The following is a 24480-nucleotide window of genomic DNA, read 5'->3' on the forward strand; positions in this document are numbered from 1 at the left end:
AAACAATGAACAAAGTGGAAATCAGCGAGTGAGAAATTATATCACTCAAGGTAAAAATAAGGGAGATGGAGGAGGAGGTGGTGAAGCTGAAGGCAGAAATAGAAGACAGTAGCCAAGAACGCAGGAAGAAATGCTTATTTATATATGGAGTGCCGGAGGAAAAAAGTGAGTACAAAGTGCTGACAACCCACAAAGTTGTGGAACTCACCCAGAAAATGATGAAAAGTAACTTCAGTGAAGTAGATATTGACGATGTGGAAAGGATAGGTAAAGACGGGGTAATAGGCCGATAAAAGCGAAGTTGTTTTCCACCCTGATGGCGGAAGTAGTGATGAGAGGCGCAGACAATATACGGAACACAAAAAATAGGATTAGAAGAGATATGGGAAGAGAAGGTGTAAAGAATATGAACACTCTGAAGAAACATTTGGTCAGGGCTAAAATGCAAGGGTCAACAATTAGTGGTAACCAATGGACAATGGACTAGATTTTGGACAGTAATGAAATTACGAGAAATGGAAGAGAATATGAAGAACGAAGTGGTTATGGGGAAGAGATATAAGATAGGCAAGTCAGAGACAGTAAAGTTAGTGAAGACGAGTATGGGGACAAAGAAAAATACTAAGAAAATGGGGCATTGGAACAGAGCTTGCAGCAAGAAGAAATTAGCAGGACAGAAGAAGGAGTGAATGCTATCTTCAAATCCATCGTAGAAGGAGCCAGCGAGGCACCAACTGAGATGAGGAGGGAGTTAAGGAAGGAGACCAGGGATACCAGGGCATTAGTTAAGGAGCTGATGACGGAGGCCAGTGTGAGAGAAGAAAGGAAGATACAGGGAGTGATTGTGGGGGTGGAAACACAACATGTGACAAGTGCTCATAATCGAAGTGAAAATACGGCTCGGAGGCAGGAAGAAGAAGCAAGAGGTGCCTTGGCGAAAGGGAGAAGCTTGAGCCTAAGAGAGATATGGGGTAAGAAGAACAAATTGGACGAAGGTATAGTGACAAGAAGCAAAAAAATCAATCAGCAGTAGGAAGTAAATTGTGTAACACATGAGTATAGTGGAGTGTGTGTGTTATTCGTAATTGTGACAAGAGTGATTAAGCAGTTAAATTAGTAGGCGGTAAAGTGTGCATATTAAGTTCTGGCACTAGACGGTATTGGAAGGCTATAATCAAGATGAGGCGGGTATTTGGTTAGTGAATAAGGAAGAGAGTGAATGTAAATTGGATAGGTGATAAGAGTAAAGCTAATGGTAAGAATACAAGTGGTTGCAGGATGATTGTGATTCAAAGTTGCGAGGGCATGTGTAGTAACTTTGTAAATAATCGTGAGGTTGCGTTATAAAGTTAATATGTGGAGATGGATGGTATATGAGCTGATGGTCTAAATTAACTGTGTGTGAATATGGTTTAATTTAATGTGGAGAGTTGTCTGGAATTATAAAAGATAATAAGTGTAGCGAGATAATAGAGTTTAACAGTGGTCAATAGCAATGAAACGTAAGGAGAAAAATTGCACACCGGCACTACAGTGGATGTAACACGAAGCCAGGTTTGCAACTCAAGTAGAGAAACAGAGAGGTCAGTGTGCAGGAAAGATAGCGTTGAGTTGCAAACACGGCCGGAAGTGATATACACTTTGTTTAAAGTGCAGGTGCCGTCTTCCAACACCATTGTACTCTACACAGTAATATTGTTATTATTTTATCTTTGAATTAGGGGATTTCTGCCCTTGTATAAATTTGTGTTCATTTGTTATTTTGAGCTAGGAGCTCAGGAAATGTAAAGCGAGGGCTTGAAGCCCAGGATCTGTCGAATTCACTAATATTGTATTTTCCTTGACTTGTTCCTAAAATTGCTTATTGTACCTGTTATATTGTTATTTGTTGATTCTTGAAATTCTAAAGAAATATAACCTTTGCTAAAGTTTTAAATTAATTCTGAGACTGTAGTTAGACCCATTCAAGCCCGCATCTTCTTTAACCTCTTTCTGCTCCACGGGTATTCCCGTAACAAGCGGTAGCAGAGCGTGGTTGAATGGGTCTCAATTAACACTAGAACGGCCGCAGCGATCAATTTGACAGATGGGGAACTTTAATACTTTGCCATGTCCATTATTTTTATTCCTATGACCGGAGGTTTTCGAATTGCTCATGTGGTGAGCTGTTCTTCTCGTTAACGTTTTATTTAGACCGAAAACTTCAAGCAGTGGCGTAAAAATCATCGACCTACCTAGAACGGCCGGAGCGGTCAAACTGACCGGAAATTTTTTATAGATCGATGGATTCGTGTTTGAGCAACGATATTGTTATAGAATAATACAGATTTATACACAATAATGGAGCACTGCACTTTGTTAGAACTGTACAAATAAATAAGTCCGTTACGACAATGGTTTTGATCCTGCTCAAGAAAAACACATCCAACCCATTCTTTTCGCGCACTGGTGGTTGTGTACTGGGAGTAGTATATCTCGCCGTTCACGTGGGCTCAGTGAGCAGGAGATACTCCGTAGACTGGAAAATATTGCAGAAAATGAGTCTGATCCTGAAGGATCCGATGATTCAGCAGACAGTGATGATCTGGAATGCATTCCACATACAGTTCACTGTGATTCCGAGAGTGAAAGTGCGGATGGTGATGATGTCATGGAGTGTGATAATGAAATTTATGCACCCCAAAATACAGGAAAATCAGGTTAGTAAAAATCATGATGTAATATGACGTGATTTATTGTTAGTGCACTTACATGATTATGTTGTTCTAGTTGTAGGGTTTCACATACGGCTTTCGTGGTTCTGTTAGATATATAACCTTATTTTCAGTAATATGAGGGAATTATCAAATTGCTAAAATAGTTATTTCCCTTTATCCAGTTGAAAGTGCACTTCAGCAGTTGTCCGCTCTTCCTGAAGCTAATAGTACACTCCCTGTGAACAATGTCAACAATCAGATGATTGCTCGTGATGGTTTACCATGGGATGTTATTGAAGTTGGTGCTTCTTCAACATCAAAACGTACTGAGCAGAACATCTTACGTGAAGCTAGTGTTCCTACTGCATTTGATAAACGCAGTGTTTGTAATAATGTAGCGAGTGCTCTTCGGCTGTTGATTGATGAATCAATTCTTCGTCATATAAAAAATGTACTGAGGCAGAGGCTAGGAGGAGACTTCAAGAGAATATCTGGACCATTTCACTGGAAGAGTTGGATGCATTTATTGCATTACTTTACGCTCGTGGTGTATATGGTGTGAAGGGAAATTCTGTCGACTTTCTTTGGTCGAAAGACTGGGGCTCAGCTTTCATTAGTGAGACAATGTCACGGCAAAATTTCAAAAGTATTATGCGTTACCTGCGTTTCGACATGAAATCTACAAGGCCAGAACGTCTGCAGAATGATAAGTTTGCGCTTATGTCAGAGGTCTGGAATAAGTTCATAGATAATTGTCAATTATGCTACAAGCCAGATGCAAACATGTGCATTGATGAACAACTATTTCCTACTAAAAGCAGATACAGATACACCCAATTCATGGCAAACTAACCTGACAAGTTTGGCATCAAATTCTGGTGTAACGTGGATGTAAATTTGAAATATATCTTGAATGCGTTTCCTTACCTCGGAAAGGACGAATACGTCCAGTTGGCAGGACATTATCTGAGAATCTACGTCTTGTTGCTCCATTCATGGACAAGGGAAGAAATGTAACAAGTGACAGTTTTTTTACATCGGTGAGTCTTGCGGAAAAACTGAAAGAAAGAAGAACAAGTATTGTGGGTACAGTGAATAAATCGCGGCGAGAAGTTCCTGAGGCACTGCGAAATTCGAATGCAGATTTATATAGCACGTTAGTGTTGAAGCGTGTTGACACTACACTCACTGTGTATCAAGGGAAGAAACGAAAGAATGTTATCATTTTGTGTACGGTGCATCCAAATGTAAGTGTAGACAGCAGTCACGAAAAGAAGTTATCTGAAACAAATAAGTATTACAATGCAACACAATACTGAGTGGATGTAGTAGATCAAATGGCGCGCTTTTACACAGCGAAAGCACCATCCCGACGTTGGCCGGTTCAGGTTTTTTACAATATGCTAGATTTTGCAGGGATAAATGCCCGAGTACTCTATACAGGTTTCATTGGAAAGAAAATTAGTCGAAGAACATTTTTGCTTCAGTTGGCTCAGGAACTAAGAGACTCGTACGTAAGGAAGAAACCACAAAAGGCAGCAATCCATGATACAGAAATGTCACGAGGTAGCAAGGAAGAACCTACTACAATGAAACGGCGTCAGTGTCAGATAGCACGTTGTAATGGTAACAAAACAATGGATGTGTGCTCATTGTGTAACAAAGCTGTGTGCGGAAAATGCACGGACAATCAAGAAAGTCTGTGTGCTTGAATTGTAATGTCAAGTAGCTAATCACAGCAAGAAAGACTTGTAGGCCTACCCTGTAGGATGAAAGGATCTAATTCATACCAATAATGTTAAGTTCCATATTGTTGTATTGTTGTATAATAACAGTAAGTAAAGCATAGTGATGACGTAGTTTGGAAATATTTCCTCAGAAATTGTGCAGCCGTTTTAGGAGTGCCAGAGTGTCGACCGTTCTAGTGTTAAGCCCTTTTTGACGGCTGAACATAGCATTCGGATCGAACTCTAAGAATTTCCTCATTCGCTGGAACTTTTTTTCTAAATTTGTAAATTTTCTTTCATCATGTCTGGCCCTCGGGAAGTCCTCCATCCCGGCTACTTGCGCAAGGAAGAATTAATTTATAAATTACTAATTAGGAATGTTCAATCTGGAGGCATGGTTGCGGCGGATACCACAAGCTTAAAGGGTCATTAGAATTACCTATTAGTATCCCAACTTTGGGAGAGAAGGAAATTGATGAGGCTCTCTCCACGATCACTGATAATACCACTAAGCTAGCATCTGTAGTAAGTTTTTTTGAAGTAAGTGATCAATCTCCCAATCAACTTAAAAGAGTACAGGCAAGATTTTTCACTTTTTCAATAGAGTTAGGGACCTAATGTCTCTCAAGTTAAAAGAAGACCATGCTAAGGAGGTTAGTAATCTTGTTGAACACCTTTCTGAAATGTCAAATAAAGTTCTTCAATTGTTGACTGGGACAGCTCATCCCAAAACCGACCAAGCCCCTGCGATAAACATGGTGAGTGAGGAAGATTCTTCCAAAAATGTAGTAAGCAGAAAATCTGGAGCTACTCAACAAACATCTGTCCCATTGGAAACCGAGTCTGATCGTCGCACACCAATTCCACTTTTCTTTTTAAATAATAATGTGTCTGAGACTTCTCAACCTTCTAGGCCGTTACCTACTATGTCACCTGGGTTCAGTAGTTTGTCTCATCATTTGGCTATGTTGCTTAGGGGAATTTCTAAGTTTTCTATAAATTCTACTAACGAGGCCCATTTCATTTTTAAGGTTTTAGTTGAATTCCAAGAACATGCTCTTGTGTTTTCTCTCTCTCATTCCAAATTTTTTCAAATTATTTACCCTTACTCCATATGTGTCCTCTCGAACAAAATTGTTAAAGCAATAGCTGAGCAATCTTCTATAGAAGACTTCCACGCCAATCTGTTAGCTAACTTCATTCCGGCCCGAGCCACTTCTTCCTTAATTCAAAAGTACTATTACAGAGTACAGCGACTGGATAAAAATCTCGCAGACTTCATTCAGGACATTAAATTCTATACCAGGGTATTCGCTCTTCATTTCCTTGAAGATCAAATCGTGCAGACCATTGTTGAAGGCATTTCCCCATCCTATAAGTCATATCTGTGTTTCGCGTCGCGCCCTCACACCTTTGCAGAATTAGAGGCTATGGCGTTCTCAGCCGAAGGAATGCGGTATGCCGACATCTTACGGGTCGCTAAGGAGCCCCCTCCGTCTTCTAGTAACTTTCGGCCTCAACATCACCGAACTTTCACCACCCACAAATGCTATGCTTGTGGGTCGACAGATCATCCAAGTAACAAGTGCCCAGTGATAAAATCGAGTGGGACAAAGAACGGAGCAGGGTCATCACAAGGATGTTTTAAATGTGGCTCGTTTACTCATATCACCAAAAATTTCCCTAATGCCAATAGCACCCTCTCCTGCTCAACTTCTGGTGCAAACTCCACGAACCCTAATAATCGAAAGTGACTAGTGTCATCGGCTGAGTCAGCGTGTTCACCTTTTCCAGGCTCAGCCCCTGTTGAACCCATAGGAAGCTCGGGTAAGGATAAGGGCTCTTCTAATCCATCATTTGAATGCCCAAAAGAATTCTTTGGATTGCGGCGGAGACCCCCGCACTTGTACCTTTTCTCAAAATCGAATTGAATAGTGAACCAATCACTGCTCTATTAGACTCTGGGAGCGTTTGTTCTATTATTTCGGCTAACTGGTATTCTAAATTAAAGACTGTTTGTAAATTTTCTGACTATTGTTCGTCTTCGGTTCAGTGCGTATCGGCTAATTACTCCCCAGTAGAAATTTTAGGGTTCATCCTCGCCAAAATTCGTATTTCTAAATTCACCTGGAAAGTTAAGTTGTTTGAGGCTAAGCACTTTTCTTGTCCCATAATATTGGGAGCTGATTTCATGTCTTCCACTGGTCTAGTGCTCGACATTCAGAGCAAGTCGTGCACTTTCAAATTTGCTAATTACTGTAAAATTCCTTTGCTTAAGTGTAATCCTGTATCATGTTCATCTGTTTCGCCTACCCAGGATGAGATGTTGTTAGACCTTAGGCATCTACCTGAGGAGCAGGCTGAGAGTACTCGTAAGTTGTGTCAGTCGTTTCCGGATATATTGTCCGATACTCTTGATGTTACTGACCTCATTGAATATAAGATTGAGGTTACGGATTCGATCCCAGTTAGGTTTCCTTCTTATAGGCTATCTCCACCTAAAATGAAGTCTCTAAAAGAGATCGACCAAATGTTAAAATATGGTATTATTCGACCCTCTAAGTCGGCGTATTTATCGCCCATTTTCCTGGTGCCGAAACCCCAAGGTGCCTTCAGGCCCGTGATTGACTATACGCCTTTAAATCGGAAGGTGGTGTTAAAATCTGTACCTCTTCTCGACATTCACTCTTATTTTTCATGGTTTCTGAAAGCTAAGTTCTTCAACATCTTAGGTCTTAATCAGGCGTACAACCAGATCCCTCTAGCGGAAGAATCGAAACATCTAACTGCTTTTGCCATGGATTGGAACTTGTATGAGTACAGCCGCGTGCCTTTCGGGATCCCCACGGAGGAGCCGTGCTCACTAGACTGCTAGATAGGGTCTTCTCCGACGTCAGATTTGAAAAATTGTATCATTATCTTGACGCTGTCGTCGTATTTTCTGAGACGTATGAAGAACACCTAGATCATCTGAAGAAAGTACTCAATCGCCTTCGTAAGGCTGGGTTGACTGTGAAGTTATCTAAGGTAGCTTTTGCTAAACCATCCATGTCATTCCTAGGGCATATTGTGTCGCCCGATCGTGTTTCTATCGATCATTCCAAAACACAGGCCATCCGTGATTTCAAACCTCCTAAGGACATCAAAGCTATTGCCAGATTCATCGGCATGGTGAATTTCTTTGCTTTTCTTTTCTCGAAGAAATTCATCGTTCAAACCGACGCCTCGTCGTCGGCGGTGGCTGCTGTGCTTCTTCAGGAAACCGAACTCGGAAGGCGACCCATCACCTATGCATCTAGGACCTTATCGGCCCAAGAGGCCAAATATTCCATCTATGAACTTGAAGAAGGATTGACTGTGTTATTTGCATTAGAGAAGATCCGCCTCTATCTGGAACACGTCAAGTTCAACCTGGAAACATATAATCAAGCCTTAAGTAGGGTCTTAGCTGGGCCGCGCCGTACTGGTCGTATAGCCCGTTGGGCCATCAGGATTTCTGCCTTCCAGTTTGATGTTAGGCATACCAGTAGATCTGAAAATGTTGTGGTGGATGGACTAAGCCGCATGTTCTCTCAGGAGGTGGAGACCACTGAAAAAGAAGATCTTCTCGTCTAATACCAATACCTTCGGGAATTAATGCCATTCTAACTGATGCCCCCATGTTGTTTAGGGATATTGAAAAGTATTAATGTGAAGATCCTGTGCAGGCCCCTATTATTGAAACCCTTTCTTCTGGGGAACATGTTGTCCCTTATGTGTTGAGGAACGGGGTTTTGTGTTGCCCATCGAGGCCTGATCAAAAAATGAAAGTAGTGGTTCCAGCTGTTCTTGTGCCTATGATCTTGAAGTATTATCACGAGACCCCATTAGGGGGGAATTTAGACATCTTCAAAACTCGATAAAAGATCCGAGAAATGTTTATTTGGAAAGGTGTGGACGGTGAAATTCGTGAATTGGTAAAAGCTTGTAAATCTTCCTTGCTTAGTAAGCCCACCTTGTCCACTAAACTAGGTGTATTATCTTATCACCAAGCGTTGCGCCCCATGGAACGCCTCTATATAGACTACGTCGGACCCTTCCCCCAATCAAAGGGGAACGCCAACAAATTCATTCTAGTGTGTGTAGATGGTTTCACTAGGTTTCCCTGGTTATTTCCGACTAAGCTGGCTACCGCTCAGTCCGCAATTTCTTGTTTAAATACCATATTTTCTTCTTTTGGTCCTTGTCAATATATAGTTTCTGATAATGCTAAAGCATTCACATCCAACTTATTCCGCAAATTCTGTTTTGACCTGTATATATCACATGTAACTACTTCGGCGTATTATCCTCAACCATCTCTGGCTGAGCGGGTCAATCGTAATCTTAGATCGGCTCTCATCGCATTTCATCATGAAGATCATTCCAGGTGGGATACGTCCCTGCATTGGTTGGCCTTTGCTTTGAATTCGGTGGTTCATGAATCTCATAAGTTCACTCCAGCTGCTCTGATGCTTAAATTTGTACCTAACACGCCGCTCTCAATGATACTGTATTTTACCAGAGACAATAGATCCCGATAATATTAGAGATCTATGGAAGAAGGCTAAGGCCAATCTTAAAGTATCCCATGAAAAAGTTAGGGAAAGATATGATCGTGGACGGAGTCCCACCAATTTAGAAGTCGGAGATCAAGTAATGGTTAGGAACTTTGTTCCCGCGGGCAAGCTTGCCCCCAGATTTCACAGCCGTGCATTATATTGGATTTTCTGACTCCCGTTGCATTATTAGTGAGCAATCCAGCCACGGAGAGGATCTTTAGAGTCCACCTCTCTCAAGTAAAACCTGTATGATTAAAGTACCTTTTTTTCATTAAAATGTTATCAGGGCTTCATTCACTCTATTCCTGAGCCGGTGGATTTTCATTGACCTTATTATTAAGGTGAATAATTGAACGGTCAACATAATTCTTCCTGTTTATTTGAAATGTTCTTAAATTTTCGTTAACATGCTACGCGATGTCGTATCCCGGCCAACAGGTGAGACGCCGAGCGGTGAGTGGAATCACCTGATGGCTAACAACAGTACTAAAAACGAAAGGGATATAAGATGGTAATTTATAGGCGTTAGGTAAGTTGGTTGTTAAGAGTTGAAACTCATATGATTTCCTATATATGTGCGTATATTGACAGATGATGTACAAAGAATATACACGTACAATTGAAGTCGGTCACGTATTGTGACGTACTGGAACTAGCCTTCCTCAGAACGGCTACTCCAAGTAAATGCAAGTGGACTCTAAAGCATTAGAGTCCCACTGAAATGCTAAGCGATGTTAAAAACAGAGTATCGTGAAATCTCACAGAGATTCCTCAAGCTTTAAGTTGCCAACTACGATAAAACCCAGAAGAACTCGGGCTTAAGTCGAGAATCAAAGTATGAATGGTGAATACCAAGTGTTAGCACCACCGTTCAACCTGATCTACTAAGAAATATTCTAAGTAGCGAGACCGCTTGGAGAATTGATCGCAACTCTCTAACGTGAGCGGAAGGCAAGGCTCCCAAAGCGAAGACTAATGCAATAAGACGCTTGTTCCTTCAATTACATACGTATTTAAAGGGACTAGCAATATGATATGAGGTTCTCCCCTCCTCTCAGATAAAGCCTTACTGGCTTACTATTGGTGCTACCACCTCCCCCATGTATCTCAAATCCCACACTATGCACGTGGCAATATTTATTAACATGAACTTGACTTCTCGCCCTTAAACCTATGCTCATAAAATAACTTCCCCATTTCTAATACTTGTCATCATAAACATGACACTGCGTCCCGTTTCACTTAATTGGGTCGCCCATTATTTTTAAGTATCGTATCCTTCAAACTACCCCCATTTTCTTGCCATCTCCAGACGACAGGACGTGACTTTTTAGATTTGTCCGTATCGACTTCCTCGTGAGACCTCTTGACCTCACACAACTCTGTTTTTAACTGTCATTCTATATCACCCCCAACACATGGCTGCTTCGACAGCAAGGCCAATGGATTGAGTTAACAAAATATTCACTATGTATTACTTATGTGCTGCTACTTGATGAAGGTTCGTGTCCCTGGACATGACACCTCCCCCCTTAGGAAAGAAACTAGTTGCCACACATGCAACTGGTTTCCACCTGAGTACACGTACATACAGGGTTAATTACCGCATGTACCTTACATAGCACATTACATTTTAGCAATATTACATTACATTTCATAGATACACTTCAACTTATTACATTTTGACATTAATACAATTCTCTTTACCCTTCATACAATTAATGTTCATAATACATTTCACATTACAATTAACATATTTTTTTACAGTAAACCATATTGCATTAATACATTTCAATTCATATATTCCACAGTACATGTAGTACTTAATATAACACAGTTTAGATTTAACATCTAATACATATCAATTTATATGTTTCACAGTACATATAACATTTCATTTTTTATTTCACAGTACTGATATAACTCATTTACATTTTACATTTCACATTTTACAGTGATTAATACATATCAATTTATATATGTCACAGTACATATAACACTTCATTTTTTTTTCATTTTACAGTACTTAATATCACTCATTTACATTTCACATTTTTTTCATTTCACATTTCACAGTAATTAACACATATCAATTTATATGCTTCACAGTACATACAACCTTACCTTCCAGCCTTCTCTGGTCGGTTTTTACTTCCGTACCAAACTCTTGGAATGGCCGGCTTCGAGATTGCAATAGCAACTCGGTTCCCCTGACTATACTTCTTGAGTAAGTCTTACAAACTTGTGCAGTCACTGCTGACACATTATCCGTACCAAACTCATAGGAATGGACGCTTGGACCGTGCCTCTCTCGACACGTCCGAACTGTGCCTCCTTAGGCCAGTCTCACAAATTTTTGTGCAGTCATTACTGACACATAACCCGTACCAAACTCATAGGAATGGACGCTTGGGTCTTGCCTCCCTCGACAAGCCCGAACTGTGCCTCCTTAGGCCAGTCTCACAAATTTTTGTTCAGTTATTACTGATACATTACCCGTACCAAACTCATAGGAATGGACGCTTGGGTCTTGCCTCCCTCGACAAGCCCGAACTGTGCCTCCTTAGGCCAGTCTCATGAAATTTTACCTTAACATAAGGTTGCCTGTTCGACTCTGCCCCTTGGCAAGTCTTTTTTTTTTCGTACTTTAACAATTTTAAAGTTACATTTGTTACATTACAGCCTTAACACTGTCTTACTAGTGATTCATTACTTATACAATGGTCATTGAAATTTTTACTTTACTAATGTGGTTACGCTCCCTCTTTATTGCCTCCTTGGCTCTCTGATGAGAGGCCTTTCATTAAGCTCTATACTGGAAGTAGTAAGATCTGTCATACTTCTACCCCTGCGCTCATTTACGCGCTTACCTCTTACATACTCCTGTCTATCAAAGTGCACTGTGACGTCCTCGTCTGAACAATGTGAGTTAGGACTATTAATTATAGTTTGGCGGATACATACCTTTCCGCAACACTCATCTCCTAGCTCTGACAGTTTATGAGCAATTCTAAATCTTTTGCAACATCTTTTGCAACAACAGCAGGAACATAATAATAACAAAATAACAACAATTGTTCCTCCACCTATATAAGACAGAAAATTCAACTTATCCAATTTATGATTTTGCTTTAATTCATCCTCCTGTTCAAGTATTAATTTTTCAACTGCCTCTACTTTATGACTTGCTAATTTTAATTCCTCTGCATGGTGAAGTACATTTACCAACGGTATCTTTCCTTCATCCTGCAATTGACTCAATTTAGTGTTAATTCCTAAATGATCGCAACAGTCATACTGTAACAATAGATCAGGTACAAACCCTTGATCTTTGGTACTATTTGTTTTAATTACTTTTGAAGATTGAATTTTTGATTTTGGCCCAAAGGCCGTACATCTATTAAACATTGTTATTATTCCTGTACCTGTTAACTTAGCATCACTTGTGTGCAACTCTTGACATACTACTGTTATTTTTACCTCCTGTGGAGCGATATAAATCCATTTATTTTCTCTTAAGGGAAACCACATTACTTCTTGTACTCTAATTACATTTTTTTGACAATCTTGTGGCATAACCTGTGCCCCTGTCAACAATTTTACTACACATTCCTCATGTGAATGAGCTAGTTTGATAGCAAACTCTTGTTTGCATACCTTAAGTTTATCACTCAACCTCTTACAATTATTAATTTGATTTTCAGTTAACATTACATAATTTTGCCTGTTCTGGTCCAAAAGAATAAATTCATTTTCACTATTAATAAAAACAAAGTTTTCTATCTCACCATTCACTCTTGTTGGGAATGGTATAACCTTAATAAGATCATATTTTACCTTATCTACCAAAGGCACCTTTACAATGTAACCAAGTATCTCTTTAGTAATGAACACTTCAATCTCTGCTATTCGAGTTATTAAATAGCCATAAGCCAGTCTCAACTCAACAGGTAATGTCATTCCTGGTGGGAAATTATTCTGTGCCTTTGAAAACGACTTTATTATATCACTAGGACTTATAATCTGAGGTTGTAAGACTCCCTTTTGAGCCAACATTATTCCATTTAACAGAATCTCATAATGATCTTTTAATTGCGCTAAGAATCCTTGCGTGTCAATTAAATGCCTATTGACCGCGATTTCAATCTCCGTTCTCCTAAATGCGCTTTCTATTTGCTCAGTCTCATCCTTCAGATATCCCCGTATTGTTGCTATATTATCGCTTAATTCTTTTTCGTTCTTAGCGACGTCATACAATGAGCTATTCATTGATTGTAACGTACTTTTTACTACAATCATCTGTTCTTTCGCGACTTTTAACATCGACAAATTCTCTGATTCAAGATCCTTAATGTGACTTTGATAATAGGCTGCATCTTGCGAATCTAAGGTTCCGAATAAAATTTTAGCAATACTTCCTACAAAATTAAGAACTCCTCGCTTCATTCTATTCTGATCTGAATTTTCCTTCTCCTCAGTCTTAGTTGTTTGTCTTATTAATTCACGCAAATTTTGAGTTTTATTTAATTGCATAATTAAAAGCTTTACCTCATTCTCACACGTATGTGTTAAATTTACTTCCAGTTCTGAACACAATCTCATGGTTCTCTGAATGTATTTCTTACCAACATTATACGCATCATTTAACGCTTCTAAATTTACATAAGTTACTACCTTCCATTCAGTGTTATAGAGTTGAACTTCACCTAGCTTGTCGAAATAAACCCCTGGGGTGGACTCATATGGTTGGAGCCGGAAATCAATTGCTTTTCCTCCTTTCGTAAATATCGCCATCACTGCGATCGCCGCTGCTATCAGCGCCATTGACCTGCAAGTAACAGATGTGTGTTACCTTGCGTTGCCTATAATTTATTACTGATTGTTCACAATGTATTTACATACAATTTTCCTTCTCATTTAAATATATAACTTTAATCGGTTACTGTGTACTGTAACGCGCTTCCCTCGCTTATTCATATTCAAAACGCAGTTCACTCCTGAAACTTCCTGTACTGTGTACGGGCCAACAAAGTTTGGACTAAATTTTTTGCTACGACCTCGCCTTACTGAATCATTTCTTAAAAGAACTTGGTCTCATATCTTAAACGTTACCTCGTTTATTCTTGTATCATACTGAACTTTATTTTTCAACTTGGTTTCTATTAGAGTTTTACGTGCTACCTCGTGACTTTCTCTAAGCCTTCGAGCTAATTCCTCCACATAGCTTTCGTGTTCATTATAATTCTTCTCGTTTGGTTTTCTCTGCAATGTCCCTGGTATATTCGCCTTTCTTCCAAATACTAATTCAAATGGTGTGAAATTAGTTGACGTACTTTTCGTTGTATTGTATACAAAAGTTGCCATTGAAATGAACTTATCCCAATCGTCTTGGGTTCCACATACATAGTGTCTCAAAAATTCAGCTAATACTGCATGAGACCTCTCTAAACTTCCGTTTGACTGTGGCCTAAATGCGGCAGTATGAATCTTCCTAATATTTAATAATCTACATAATTTCTTCATTACTTCGCTCAAAAAGTTGCTACCTTGGTCAGTTAATATTACACTTGGTATTCCAAATGTTCGTACTACATTGTCCATCAATGCCCTTGCAATTGTCTCTGCTTCTTGATTTTTCATTGGCACTGCTACTAAGTACTTCGATAACTGATCTTGACACGTTAAAATAAATTTGTTTCCGTCGAGTGTAAGTGGAAGTGGTCCAACCACATCTAACGCTATTTTCTCAAACACAATCCGCGGTGTGTCTGTGATTACCATACTCGCCTTCGTATCTGGCTTCGTAAACTTATTAGTTTGACATGAATGACATGATCGAATGTATTCCTCTACATCTTTCTTCATTCCTGGCCACTCAATATAATCTTTTAACCTAGCATACGTGCGTGTAATGCCTTGGTGTCCTCCAACTAAAGATGCATGAAATTCTTTCATAATCTCTTTCTTTTCATCCTCTGTTAATTTCTCTGTGAATTTCTCATCTGTTTCCATTTCTGAAACTTCTTCTTGTTCAACCTCATCTAATTTGTGTATTCTGCTCAGTGCGTCTGCATTTGTATTTAACTTTCCTTGTTTATAAACAACATCGAAATCGTATTCTGCTAACTTCAATCTAAATTTTAGCAATCTTGAGGTTGGATCTTGCACATTAAATACCCATTTAAGTGGTTTATGATCCGTCACTACAGTGAACTTTCGTCCTAAGACATACGGTCTAAAATACTTTACTGCAAATACAATTCCTAACATTTCCTTTTCTGTTGTTGAATAATTTCTTTCTGCCTTATTCAATACTCTAGATATGTATGCTACTGGCAAATCGCTTCCTACCTTCCCTTGCGACAATACTGCGCCTAACGCTTCGTTGCTTGCATCGGTTGTTACAATAAACGGCTTCTCGAAATCTGGATATTGTAAAATCGGATACGTTATCAACTTATTCTTTAAAGTCTGAAATGCTTCCTCTTGTTTAGTTTCCCATTTATAGTCTACTTCTTTCTTTAAAAGTTCATACAGTGGTTTAGCAATTTTGCTATAATCTGGTATAAAACGTCTGTAATATCCCGATAATCCCAAAAATCCCTTAAGTTGTTTCGTGGTCATGGGTTGAGAAAAATCTCTCTTAACTTCTCAAAAACGTCGATCATTTATTATTATTATTATTATTATTATTATTATTATTATTATTATTATTATTATTATTATTATTATTATTATTATTATTATTATTATTTTACTGAATCTCAAAATAATCATATAATTTAATTTCATTTAATAAACATTTAATTCACTTACTTCCGCTAATACATTTCTCATTAATCACATGAACGTCACTGACATACGTTTATATCAAAAATTCCGATATAATGCTGAAAATACTGTGTTTTTTTGTAATATAATTAGCATAAACACTTAGTTCCATTTACTCCTCTAATTAATCTCATGAACGTCATTTGCATAAATTTATATCAAATGCCTAACACCGAAAATGTGATCTTTTCAATATATTTTCTCTGCTTCAACTTGATAATAGCTATTGGCTAAATCATTTGTCGAGAAATAATTCGCTTTCCCTATTGAGTTACTTAACTCCGTAGTACCTGGTATAGGGTACATGCTACCGATCGTAATCTCGTTTAATTTTCTATCTAAATAAAATCTGTCATTACATTCTGGACATAATTCAAATATCCTTTCTCTATCACTCTTTAACATATGATCTGCCCTAATTAGTTCGATTACTCTTCGAGTTCTCGATTGTGAACATTTCTGTGCGTCACTTTTTTCTACTTTCATTACGTGCGCAATTTCGTCTTTTCCTATGTCATACATAGTTCTTTTATTACTTTAGCTTCTCTAATTTCTATTTGATGTTTATCACCATTTACTTCTATGAATTCCTCCGTGAAATTAATTACAGAATCTTTCAATAAATCTCTACCTATCAATCCGTCTTGTGACAGCTGAAATTCATCATCTACTACATGCAATTTGCATTGAGATGTTCCCAAAGTTACCTTCGCGGTTCCACACGTGAATAGTGTTCCTTTGCTAACTCCTAGCAATTTTAATCTATCACTTGTATCTATCTTTATTTCCTTCGGTACGCATTGTTTCTTTATTACACTTATTTCTGAGCCTGTATCGATTAAAAATCGAAAAGGTCCGTGTACATCATTTATAGATAGTAAAACTGTCCCTTCATTGTTATTACACTTATTGTGTACTTGGCCTATGTGAACACTTTTAGGACCTATAACCGGCCTTGCGTCATGATCCTGTTCTAGTTTTCCGCCTGCTTGTTCTCGTAACCTTTACCCTTGTAATTAGTGAATTGCTGCGGTTTACTACTTTTACAATTTCTCTCTACATGCCCTGTTCTCTTACAACGTTTACAAACTATTACTCTGCACTCTCGTGAATAGTGCCCTTCCTTATTACAATTGTAACACGTTATTGCCTTAACTTCTTTTGGTCGCATTTTAAGAAAACATGAGGATGCCGAATGTCCTTTCTTACTGCAATTACTACAATATTTATCTCTCCTAACTGATTCACCGTGCTTTTCCTTACTTGAGAGTACGGCCGACTCTTCTTGGGCCGCTACCTCAACCGCTAAACCGAAATCATCCGTAATGTTCCTACTACGGACAATCGTTTGAATGCTTTTATCAATTAATCCTTGTACAAAACATGATATCCCTAACTCTCCTATTAAATTCGCTCTATGAACTTTTGCCTCCGGTTCGACTCTCGCCATGGCAACTTCTTTAAGTTCGCTTACCATTGCATCCATTCTCGAACCCCAAGCTATTACAGATTCATCTTTATTTTGCTGTGCTTTAAACATTTTACATGCGTAATGATCAATAGTCCTTCGCTCTCCATAATTTTCAAACAAAGCTGCCTTCGCTTTTGGCCAGCTCGTAACATCCTGTCTTACTAATAACTTGCTTCTAGCTTCGCCCGTTATTCTGGTAAGAACATATTTAAAAAACAGCGGATGTTTATCTGGTTGAACAAATTCTATTGCTGAATCTACATTTGCACAGAACTCTTTCAACCTACTCCGATTTCTCCCGTCAAAAGGATCTCCGATTAACTTGAACGCTTGATTGATATTAATATAATTGTTATCTGAATTATCACTGGCACTTCCCACTTCGGAATTAGACATACTGATTTTGAGTTTGGCTTACCTTACAATATTTGGTCTTCTACTGCGTGCTGATGGTGAGCTGACGACGTGCAGGTACGCCGGGTCGATTGCGTCTTCCTTCCTTGGACTCCTATGAATCCCTCTGCTACTCCGTGGGCCAGCCCTTGCGCCTTCTTGGTTCTGCTCTCTGTCTGCTTACGGACTTCCTCTTCCTCCTGCCGACCGCCCCTCAGTCTACTAGGATAGACAGCCGCTGGACTTCTTCTTTCTCCTTCGGACCGCCCCTCAGTCTACTAGGATAGACAGCCTCCGGACTTCTTCTTCTTTCTTCCGACCGCCCCTCAGTCTACTAGGATAGACAGCCGCTTAGGAAACCACCAACGCCTGGTTAAGAGTTAAACAACCCTGGATGGACGTCGAACTCAGGACCAACCCCACAAAACTGACACCAGTTTTTCTTCTCCTGTCGTATCCCGGCCAACAGGTGAGACGCCGAGCGGTGAGTGGAATCACCTGATGGCTAACAACAGTACTAAAAACGAAAGGGATATAAGATGGTAATTTATAGGCGTTAGGTAAGTTGGTTGTTAAGAGTTGAAACTCATATGATTTCCTATATATGTGCGTATATTGACAGATGATGTACAAAGAATATACACGTACAATTGAAGTCGGTCACGTATTGTGACGTACTGGAACTAGCCTTCCTCAGAACGGCTACTCCAAGTAAATGCAAGTGGACTCTAAAGCATTAGAGTCCCACTGAAATGCTAAGCGATGTTAAAAACAGAGTATCGTGAAATCTCACAGAGATTCCTCAAGCTTTAAGTTGCCAACTACGATAAAACCCAGAAGAACTCGGGCTTAAGTCGAGAATCAAAGTATGAATGGTGAATACCAAGTGTTAGCACCACCGTTCAACCTGATCTACTAAGAAATATTCTAAGTAGCGAGACCGCTTGGAGAATTGATCGCAACTCTCTAACGTGAGCGGAAGGCAAGGCTCCCAAAGCGAAGACTAATGCAATAAGACGCTTGTTCCTTCAATTACATACGTATTTAAAGGGACTAGCAATATGATATGAGGTTCTCCCCTCCTCTCAGATAAAGCCTTACTGGCTTACTATTGGTGCTACCACCTCCCCCATGTATCTCAAATCCCACACTATGCACGTGGCAATATTTATTAACATGAACTTGACTTCTCGCCCTTAAACCTATGCTCATAAAATAACTTCCCCATTTCTAATACTTGTCATCATAAACATGACACTGCGTCCCGTTTCACTTAATTGGGTCGCCCATTATTTTTAAGTATCGTATCCTTCAAACTACCCCCATTTTCTTGCCATCTCCAGACGACAGGACGTGACTTTTTAGATTTGTCCGTATCGACTTCCTCGTGAGACCTCTTGACCTCACACAACTCTGTTTTTAACTGTCATTCTATATCACCCCCAACACATGGCTGCTTCGACAGCAAGGCCAATGGATTGAGTTAACAAAATATTCACTATGTATTACTTATGTGCTGCTACTTGATGAAGGTTCGTGTCCCTGGACATGACAGCGAATCTGTGGTAATTTAGATGACTCATTTCGTAGTCCGAATTTAGTGCGTTTGGGACTACAAAACTCAATAGTCCGATTATAAAATTTAGTAACTGCAACATCTAAGACGGCGAGTAGGCTGCCCCAGTCGGGATCAAATGTAGGTTCCGTAGGGACATATACACCTAGGTTATTTTCTCTCATATGTTGCTGTAACATTCTCCCCTTAGAATGAATAGTCCTAGAGTTCCAGTCTGAATGCTTTGAATTCAAGTCTCCTCCAATGATACAACAAATGTTCAGCGAAAATATATATTTCCGCATTATGCAGTGGAGCCTTGGGAGGTAAATATGCCGCGAAAATTCAATAGTGATAATTACCATGTCTAATCTAGATACCCAGAGACTCAATATCGCCGACAAGGAGAGGGTCTATAACGTGGTGAGTAAGTTTCGACTTAACCAGCGCGGCCACTCGCCCGCCTTCTCTGTTGGTTCTATCTTTGCGGTAGACCGCTAAGTTCTTAATTTTGAAGGGCATAGGCCTATGGAGTTTTAGCCACGTTTCTCATAACAAGACGTTGCCAATGTAATGGCCAGAAGTAAATGACTCAGGTTCGTACTTCTGACCAGTAACACCCTTACAATTCTACGCACAGGCTGTAAGATCCATTGTCAGTGAACAAGCATCGCTTTACGGTTCTGAAAAGTACTGCATCGCAGCACTAATCAGTACTCCTCTTTTTTTTTTTCTATTGTTGTGTGACATGAACTGAGCTTAGTCGCAGTGTCCATCAGAATAGGCAGGAGCCTAGAGGCATTGATCTGCCTGACGAGGTTCGAAATGTCGCCCATGCCCGCCATACCGGAGATGGGCGACGCTTCCGCTGACGGTACAGGGCTCGATGCGGGTCTGAGCTCCTCCTGCTGCAGCAGCAAAAGAGAAGTTTGGAGTTGACTTCTCATGAAGGAAGAAGATTCCTGGTTTTCTGGCCTTTCAGGTACTCTTGTACCATCTTCTACTCCATAATCGAGCGGAAGAGGTCACAGCCGCTCCAAGAGGCTGGATATTGGACCCAGACAGTTTACGCACTTAGCCGGTGCCTCCTGGGTGAGGGGGGGCAAGCAGCAGCTGAGTAGTTTTCACAGCATTTGACGCAGCGTAAGGGCATCTTTCTGTAATTAGCAGTATGCCCCCAACCTCTGACATCTAAAGCACTGAGTAGGGCCCTCACGACCGTTAAAAGCCTCAATTTTAACCGTTGGCATGCAAAGATATTTAACGGAGAAAATTGTCTCATGGAATTTGTCTTTCGGGAGGGTAACACTCATGATGCTTAGGGATATTGGTTTTTTGTTGTGGCATCTCGCCTGGAGAATTGGTACGCAACCTGCGGCTGGTACCCAAGCTCAACGTGTTGCTCTCTAACCCAGTCCACGCTGACTGTAGAGACAATATTTCTAATGATAACCTTAAGAAGCCGCTGACTCGCGAGATGATGCGTGTAGTAGCCCTTTTTGTTATCTTCGAAATACTGCTTAATAAGCTGACAGTCCTGCTCATTAGTGGCGTGAAATTTCAGCGTGTTCCTGATGTTAATGACTTTAAAGTCACCGGTGCAGTGTGATTTCAAGTAGTTATAGAGGCGTCGATGCTCCGACTTATCAGCAACCATTATGGAGGCACAGACACTTTTCTTACGGATGTCGTATCCATGGCCTCGCCCTCTCTTCCTTCGGGAGGACGAGAGGGTCTGTCCCGTCTCTGTTTGAAGAATTCGCACGAAGTCGATTTTTTTTGTCAGGTTGCCTTCGGTAGGCAGGGAAGCCAACATGCCAGAAATTTTCTTAGAGGTAACAGGCCTTTCCTGGGTTTCTGCCTGCTTCCATCCAAGAATCATTTTCCCAACAACCCTCCGCTTTCCTTTCATCGCAGGATGCCATGGTAGAGAAAGAGCAGCAAGGCTGGCTGGTATCATCCCAGTCCTAGTGTATTCGTCCATCATGTCGGACGTTATTGTGGGCATAACCTTTATCGAAGAAGCCGCCTTAGAAGCCGGTGGCCGGGGTGAGAGGAATCCACTCATTTCTGAGCTACCGGTAGAACCACATGTATGACGAGTAATTATTTCCCCCACCTCCCGGTGTGGGGTTGCTAGCCATCTTTAGTCTACAATGTGCTTAAAATAATGATACACCTGAAAACAAATCAACCAACAAGAACAAGGTACTCCATTAGTATGCGTTTGCCCCACTGTTCTCTTCCCCGAGGGGGGCCGGTGGGGGAGCACAGTAAGGTGAGAAATAGTTAACTTTTCAGTATTCATAAAGGTATTTGCAGTTTAAATACAATGCACGAAATCAGTTTAAACCATACTTACAAAAACATACGGATGTTTCTGCCAGCTAAATATGATTTAAGGGTCTACATCTTTCTGAGTAGATAACGTTTTGCATTCTAATATTATCAACTGAAATCTTTGCAAAGATTTCTGATCTACTACTGTTAATAAAACTAGCTCCATCTTTAGGTTGTTCTAAACACTACTTCCTCCAACTTCTTGCACGCAAGCCCGTAACACATGCACTGAGTTTCTACGTACACACTTTTTAACTGAAAATCCTGACATTTTCAATTTATATTACACAAATATCGTTGTTGCATACAGTATAATTCAGTCTACTTCATTTTTGTAAGAAAGACGTTTCTACGCCATAAAACCTCGCAGCCGTGCCTCTGACACAACTCATCCGTTTTTCCTAACACAAATATGAAATTATTATGTCTTATTATCGGCCCTATCAATTTGGCCTTTCACTGTCCTATTCCACTGACCAGGCATGTGTTTCTTTCAACACTTAGTCATTTTTTCTTATAAACTTACCTTGTTCTAGTCACTCTCCCCCAGAACTTTATTTCTGATGCTTCCAGCTCCTATTTTTGATCTACATTAAAGTCCGGCTTCATGGCTAAATGGCTAGCGTGCTGGATTTTGTTCACAGAGGTCCCGGGTTCAATAAACGGCAGGGTCGGGAATTTTGATGATGATGCTTGTTGTTAAAAGGGGCCTAACATCTAAGGGGTCGGGAATTTTAACCATCATTGGTTATTTCCGCTTGCACGAGGGCTGGGTGTATGTAACGTCGTCATCATTTCATCCCCATCACGGCACGCAGGTCGCCTACGGGTGTCAAATGAAAACACTTGCACCTGGCGAGCCGAACATGTCCTCGAACACTCCCGGCACTAAAAGCCATACGCCATTTCATTTCTACATTAAAGACATAAATAAAAGCAGAACTTTTATAGGTTTCACGTCCCAATAACTACTTCTCTTTGAGTACCTTCAAACACCGTCGGACTGATTCGGGATCGAACCCTTCATCGTGAGCTCAGAAGATCAACACTCATCACCTAAGCTCTACGGAGCCAGACGGTCTAAGATCTACGTTTCACTTCCTTACCTACGTACTCTCCAAACCTAAGATTTAACAAACTTCTTTCTGCAAGCTCGTGTTTGATTTAGGATTGAAACACTTTCTTTGTCAAAGCTCTTCTTAATTTGGTCACCTTCATCAATTTATTGTCACTGGTAATGACGTTTCCAAGTTAGTAAAACTCGTTTCATTCCTCTCGTTGCGTATAATTATTTTTATTATTAGAGGTCGTTCTTTGACTTAATTTTGCTTACCACCACGGACTTGTACCTGCTTGTATTGATTTTAAGGTCGCACTAACTTACATTTTTTAAAAATAATATCACAATATTCACTGCATACCAAGGATACACACTAAGCCTGTTCTCATTTCTCCAGGGAAAGGCATCAGAGGTATCAAAATGGTTGCAAAATACTGCAGATATTTTCGATGACTATTTTATTCAACTATTAATTTCACAAAAATAAAGTATTTTAGATCAAAAAATATTGTTTAGATCAACTCAAAATTATTAGATCATATTTACAAGTTTAGTTGCTGTACACTCATTTGAAGAAAAAAGCAATAATTTAATATTCGCCATTGTGACATTCTTGCAAAGGTTTCGACGGGAACTTGAACCACTAGAACAAGAAGATCTTGTCTGGTTGTAATACCTGCATTCTTGTTTGCGTGTGCACATTTTAAAACTACTTCAAGAGTTATCTCATAAATGCACCTCTTGCTGGAAGTTTACGGGTTAGAAAGTTGTACATTTATAATTTTGGTAACAGTGAGAGAAGTTTTCTTTCAGAAGTTTAACGACTTTATATACTAACGTGAACTCAGTTATCTAACTGTATATATTTTCATTACAGATTCTTCAGTAGTTCTGAAGATAGGAGGATAACATTAGAACAGGAGTAACCTGATATGTGGGTCAGTTAGCGTCACCGTAAGTTTCCATAGGAAAACAGTATACAAAGTGGTCGGAAACAACGGGAGCCGGGTATATAAGCTATAGAGGGTTGGTCATATTGATAAATAACTTTAAATAAATAATTCTATATCTCACACCAATGTCATTTAATCAGCTGCTGAAGTTAGCCAATCAGATCGCTTCGCGGACGAATTCAAATGGGCTTTGCGAGGCGATGTTGCTAAATCTGCATGTGGCTTAAAACCTGCTTGAAGGCCATCGGCATCAAGCTCAAACACACGGTTGGTTTCAGCCGGTGTCAACGGTAGCGTCTGATCCTGTCAACTCGGAGGTCTGTATTCGAGCCCCTCCCCTGGAGGAGTTTCATTCTTCGACTAGTGGTCTCATGCCGGTCTCAAGTCACATACAGGTTTAGCAACAGTGCCGCGCAAAGCCCATTTGAATTCGCCCGCGAAGCGATCTGATTGGCTAAATTCAGTAACTGATAAAATGACAACGGCGCCGAGATATCGAATTATTTCTTTCAAATTCATTTTCAGTATGACCAACTCTCTAACGCTGATATACCCGGTTCACGTTGTTTCCGACCACCCTGTATATAGAAATTATTTTTCTTTGTTAGTGGCTTTACGTCGCACCGATACTGATAGGTCTTATGGCGACGATGGGATAGAAAAGGCCATGGCCGTGGCCTTAATTAACGTACAGCCCCAGCATTTGCCTGGTGTGAAAATGGGAAACCACGGTAAACCATCTTCAGGGCTTCCGACAGTGGGATTCGAACCCACTATCTTCCGGATGCAAGCTCACAGCCGCGCGCCCTTAACCGCACGGCCAACTCGCCCGGTACGCAGAAATTCACGATGGTCACTACTTATTGCGATCTTC

General features: G+C 40.1%; 1 protein-coding gene across 1 annotated transcript; it reads right to left on the reverse strand.

Annotated features, from left to right (window-relative positions):
• Positions 1-3414: 3414 nt before the first annotated feature.
• On the reverse strand, positions 3415-17668 carry LOC137497049 (uncharacterized; the record flags this gene model as incomplete). Its single annotated transcript, XM_068225639.1, has 4 exons — positions 3415-3427; positions 12941-13831; positions 15820-15824; positions 17582-17668. Coding segments are annotated over 4 exons (996 nt in total), but the record flags the coding sequence as incomplete, so codon positions are not given.
• Between the last annotated feature and the right edge of the window lie 6812 nt (positions 17669-24480).

Source organism: Anabrus simplex, chromosome 1 (genome assembly GCF_040414725.1).
Source record: "Anabrus simplex isolate iqAnaSimp1 chromosome 1, ASM4041472v1, whole genome shotgun sequence".
NCBI lineage: Eukaryota > Metazoa > Arthropoda > Insecta > Orthoptera > Tettigoniidae > Anabrus > Anabrus simplex.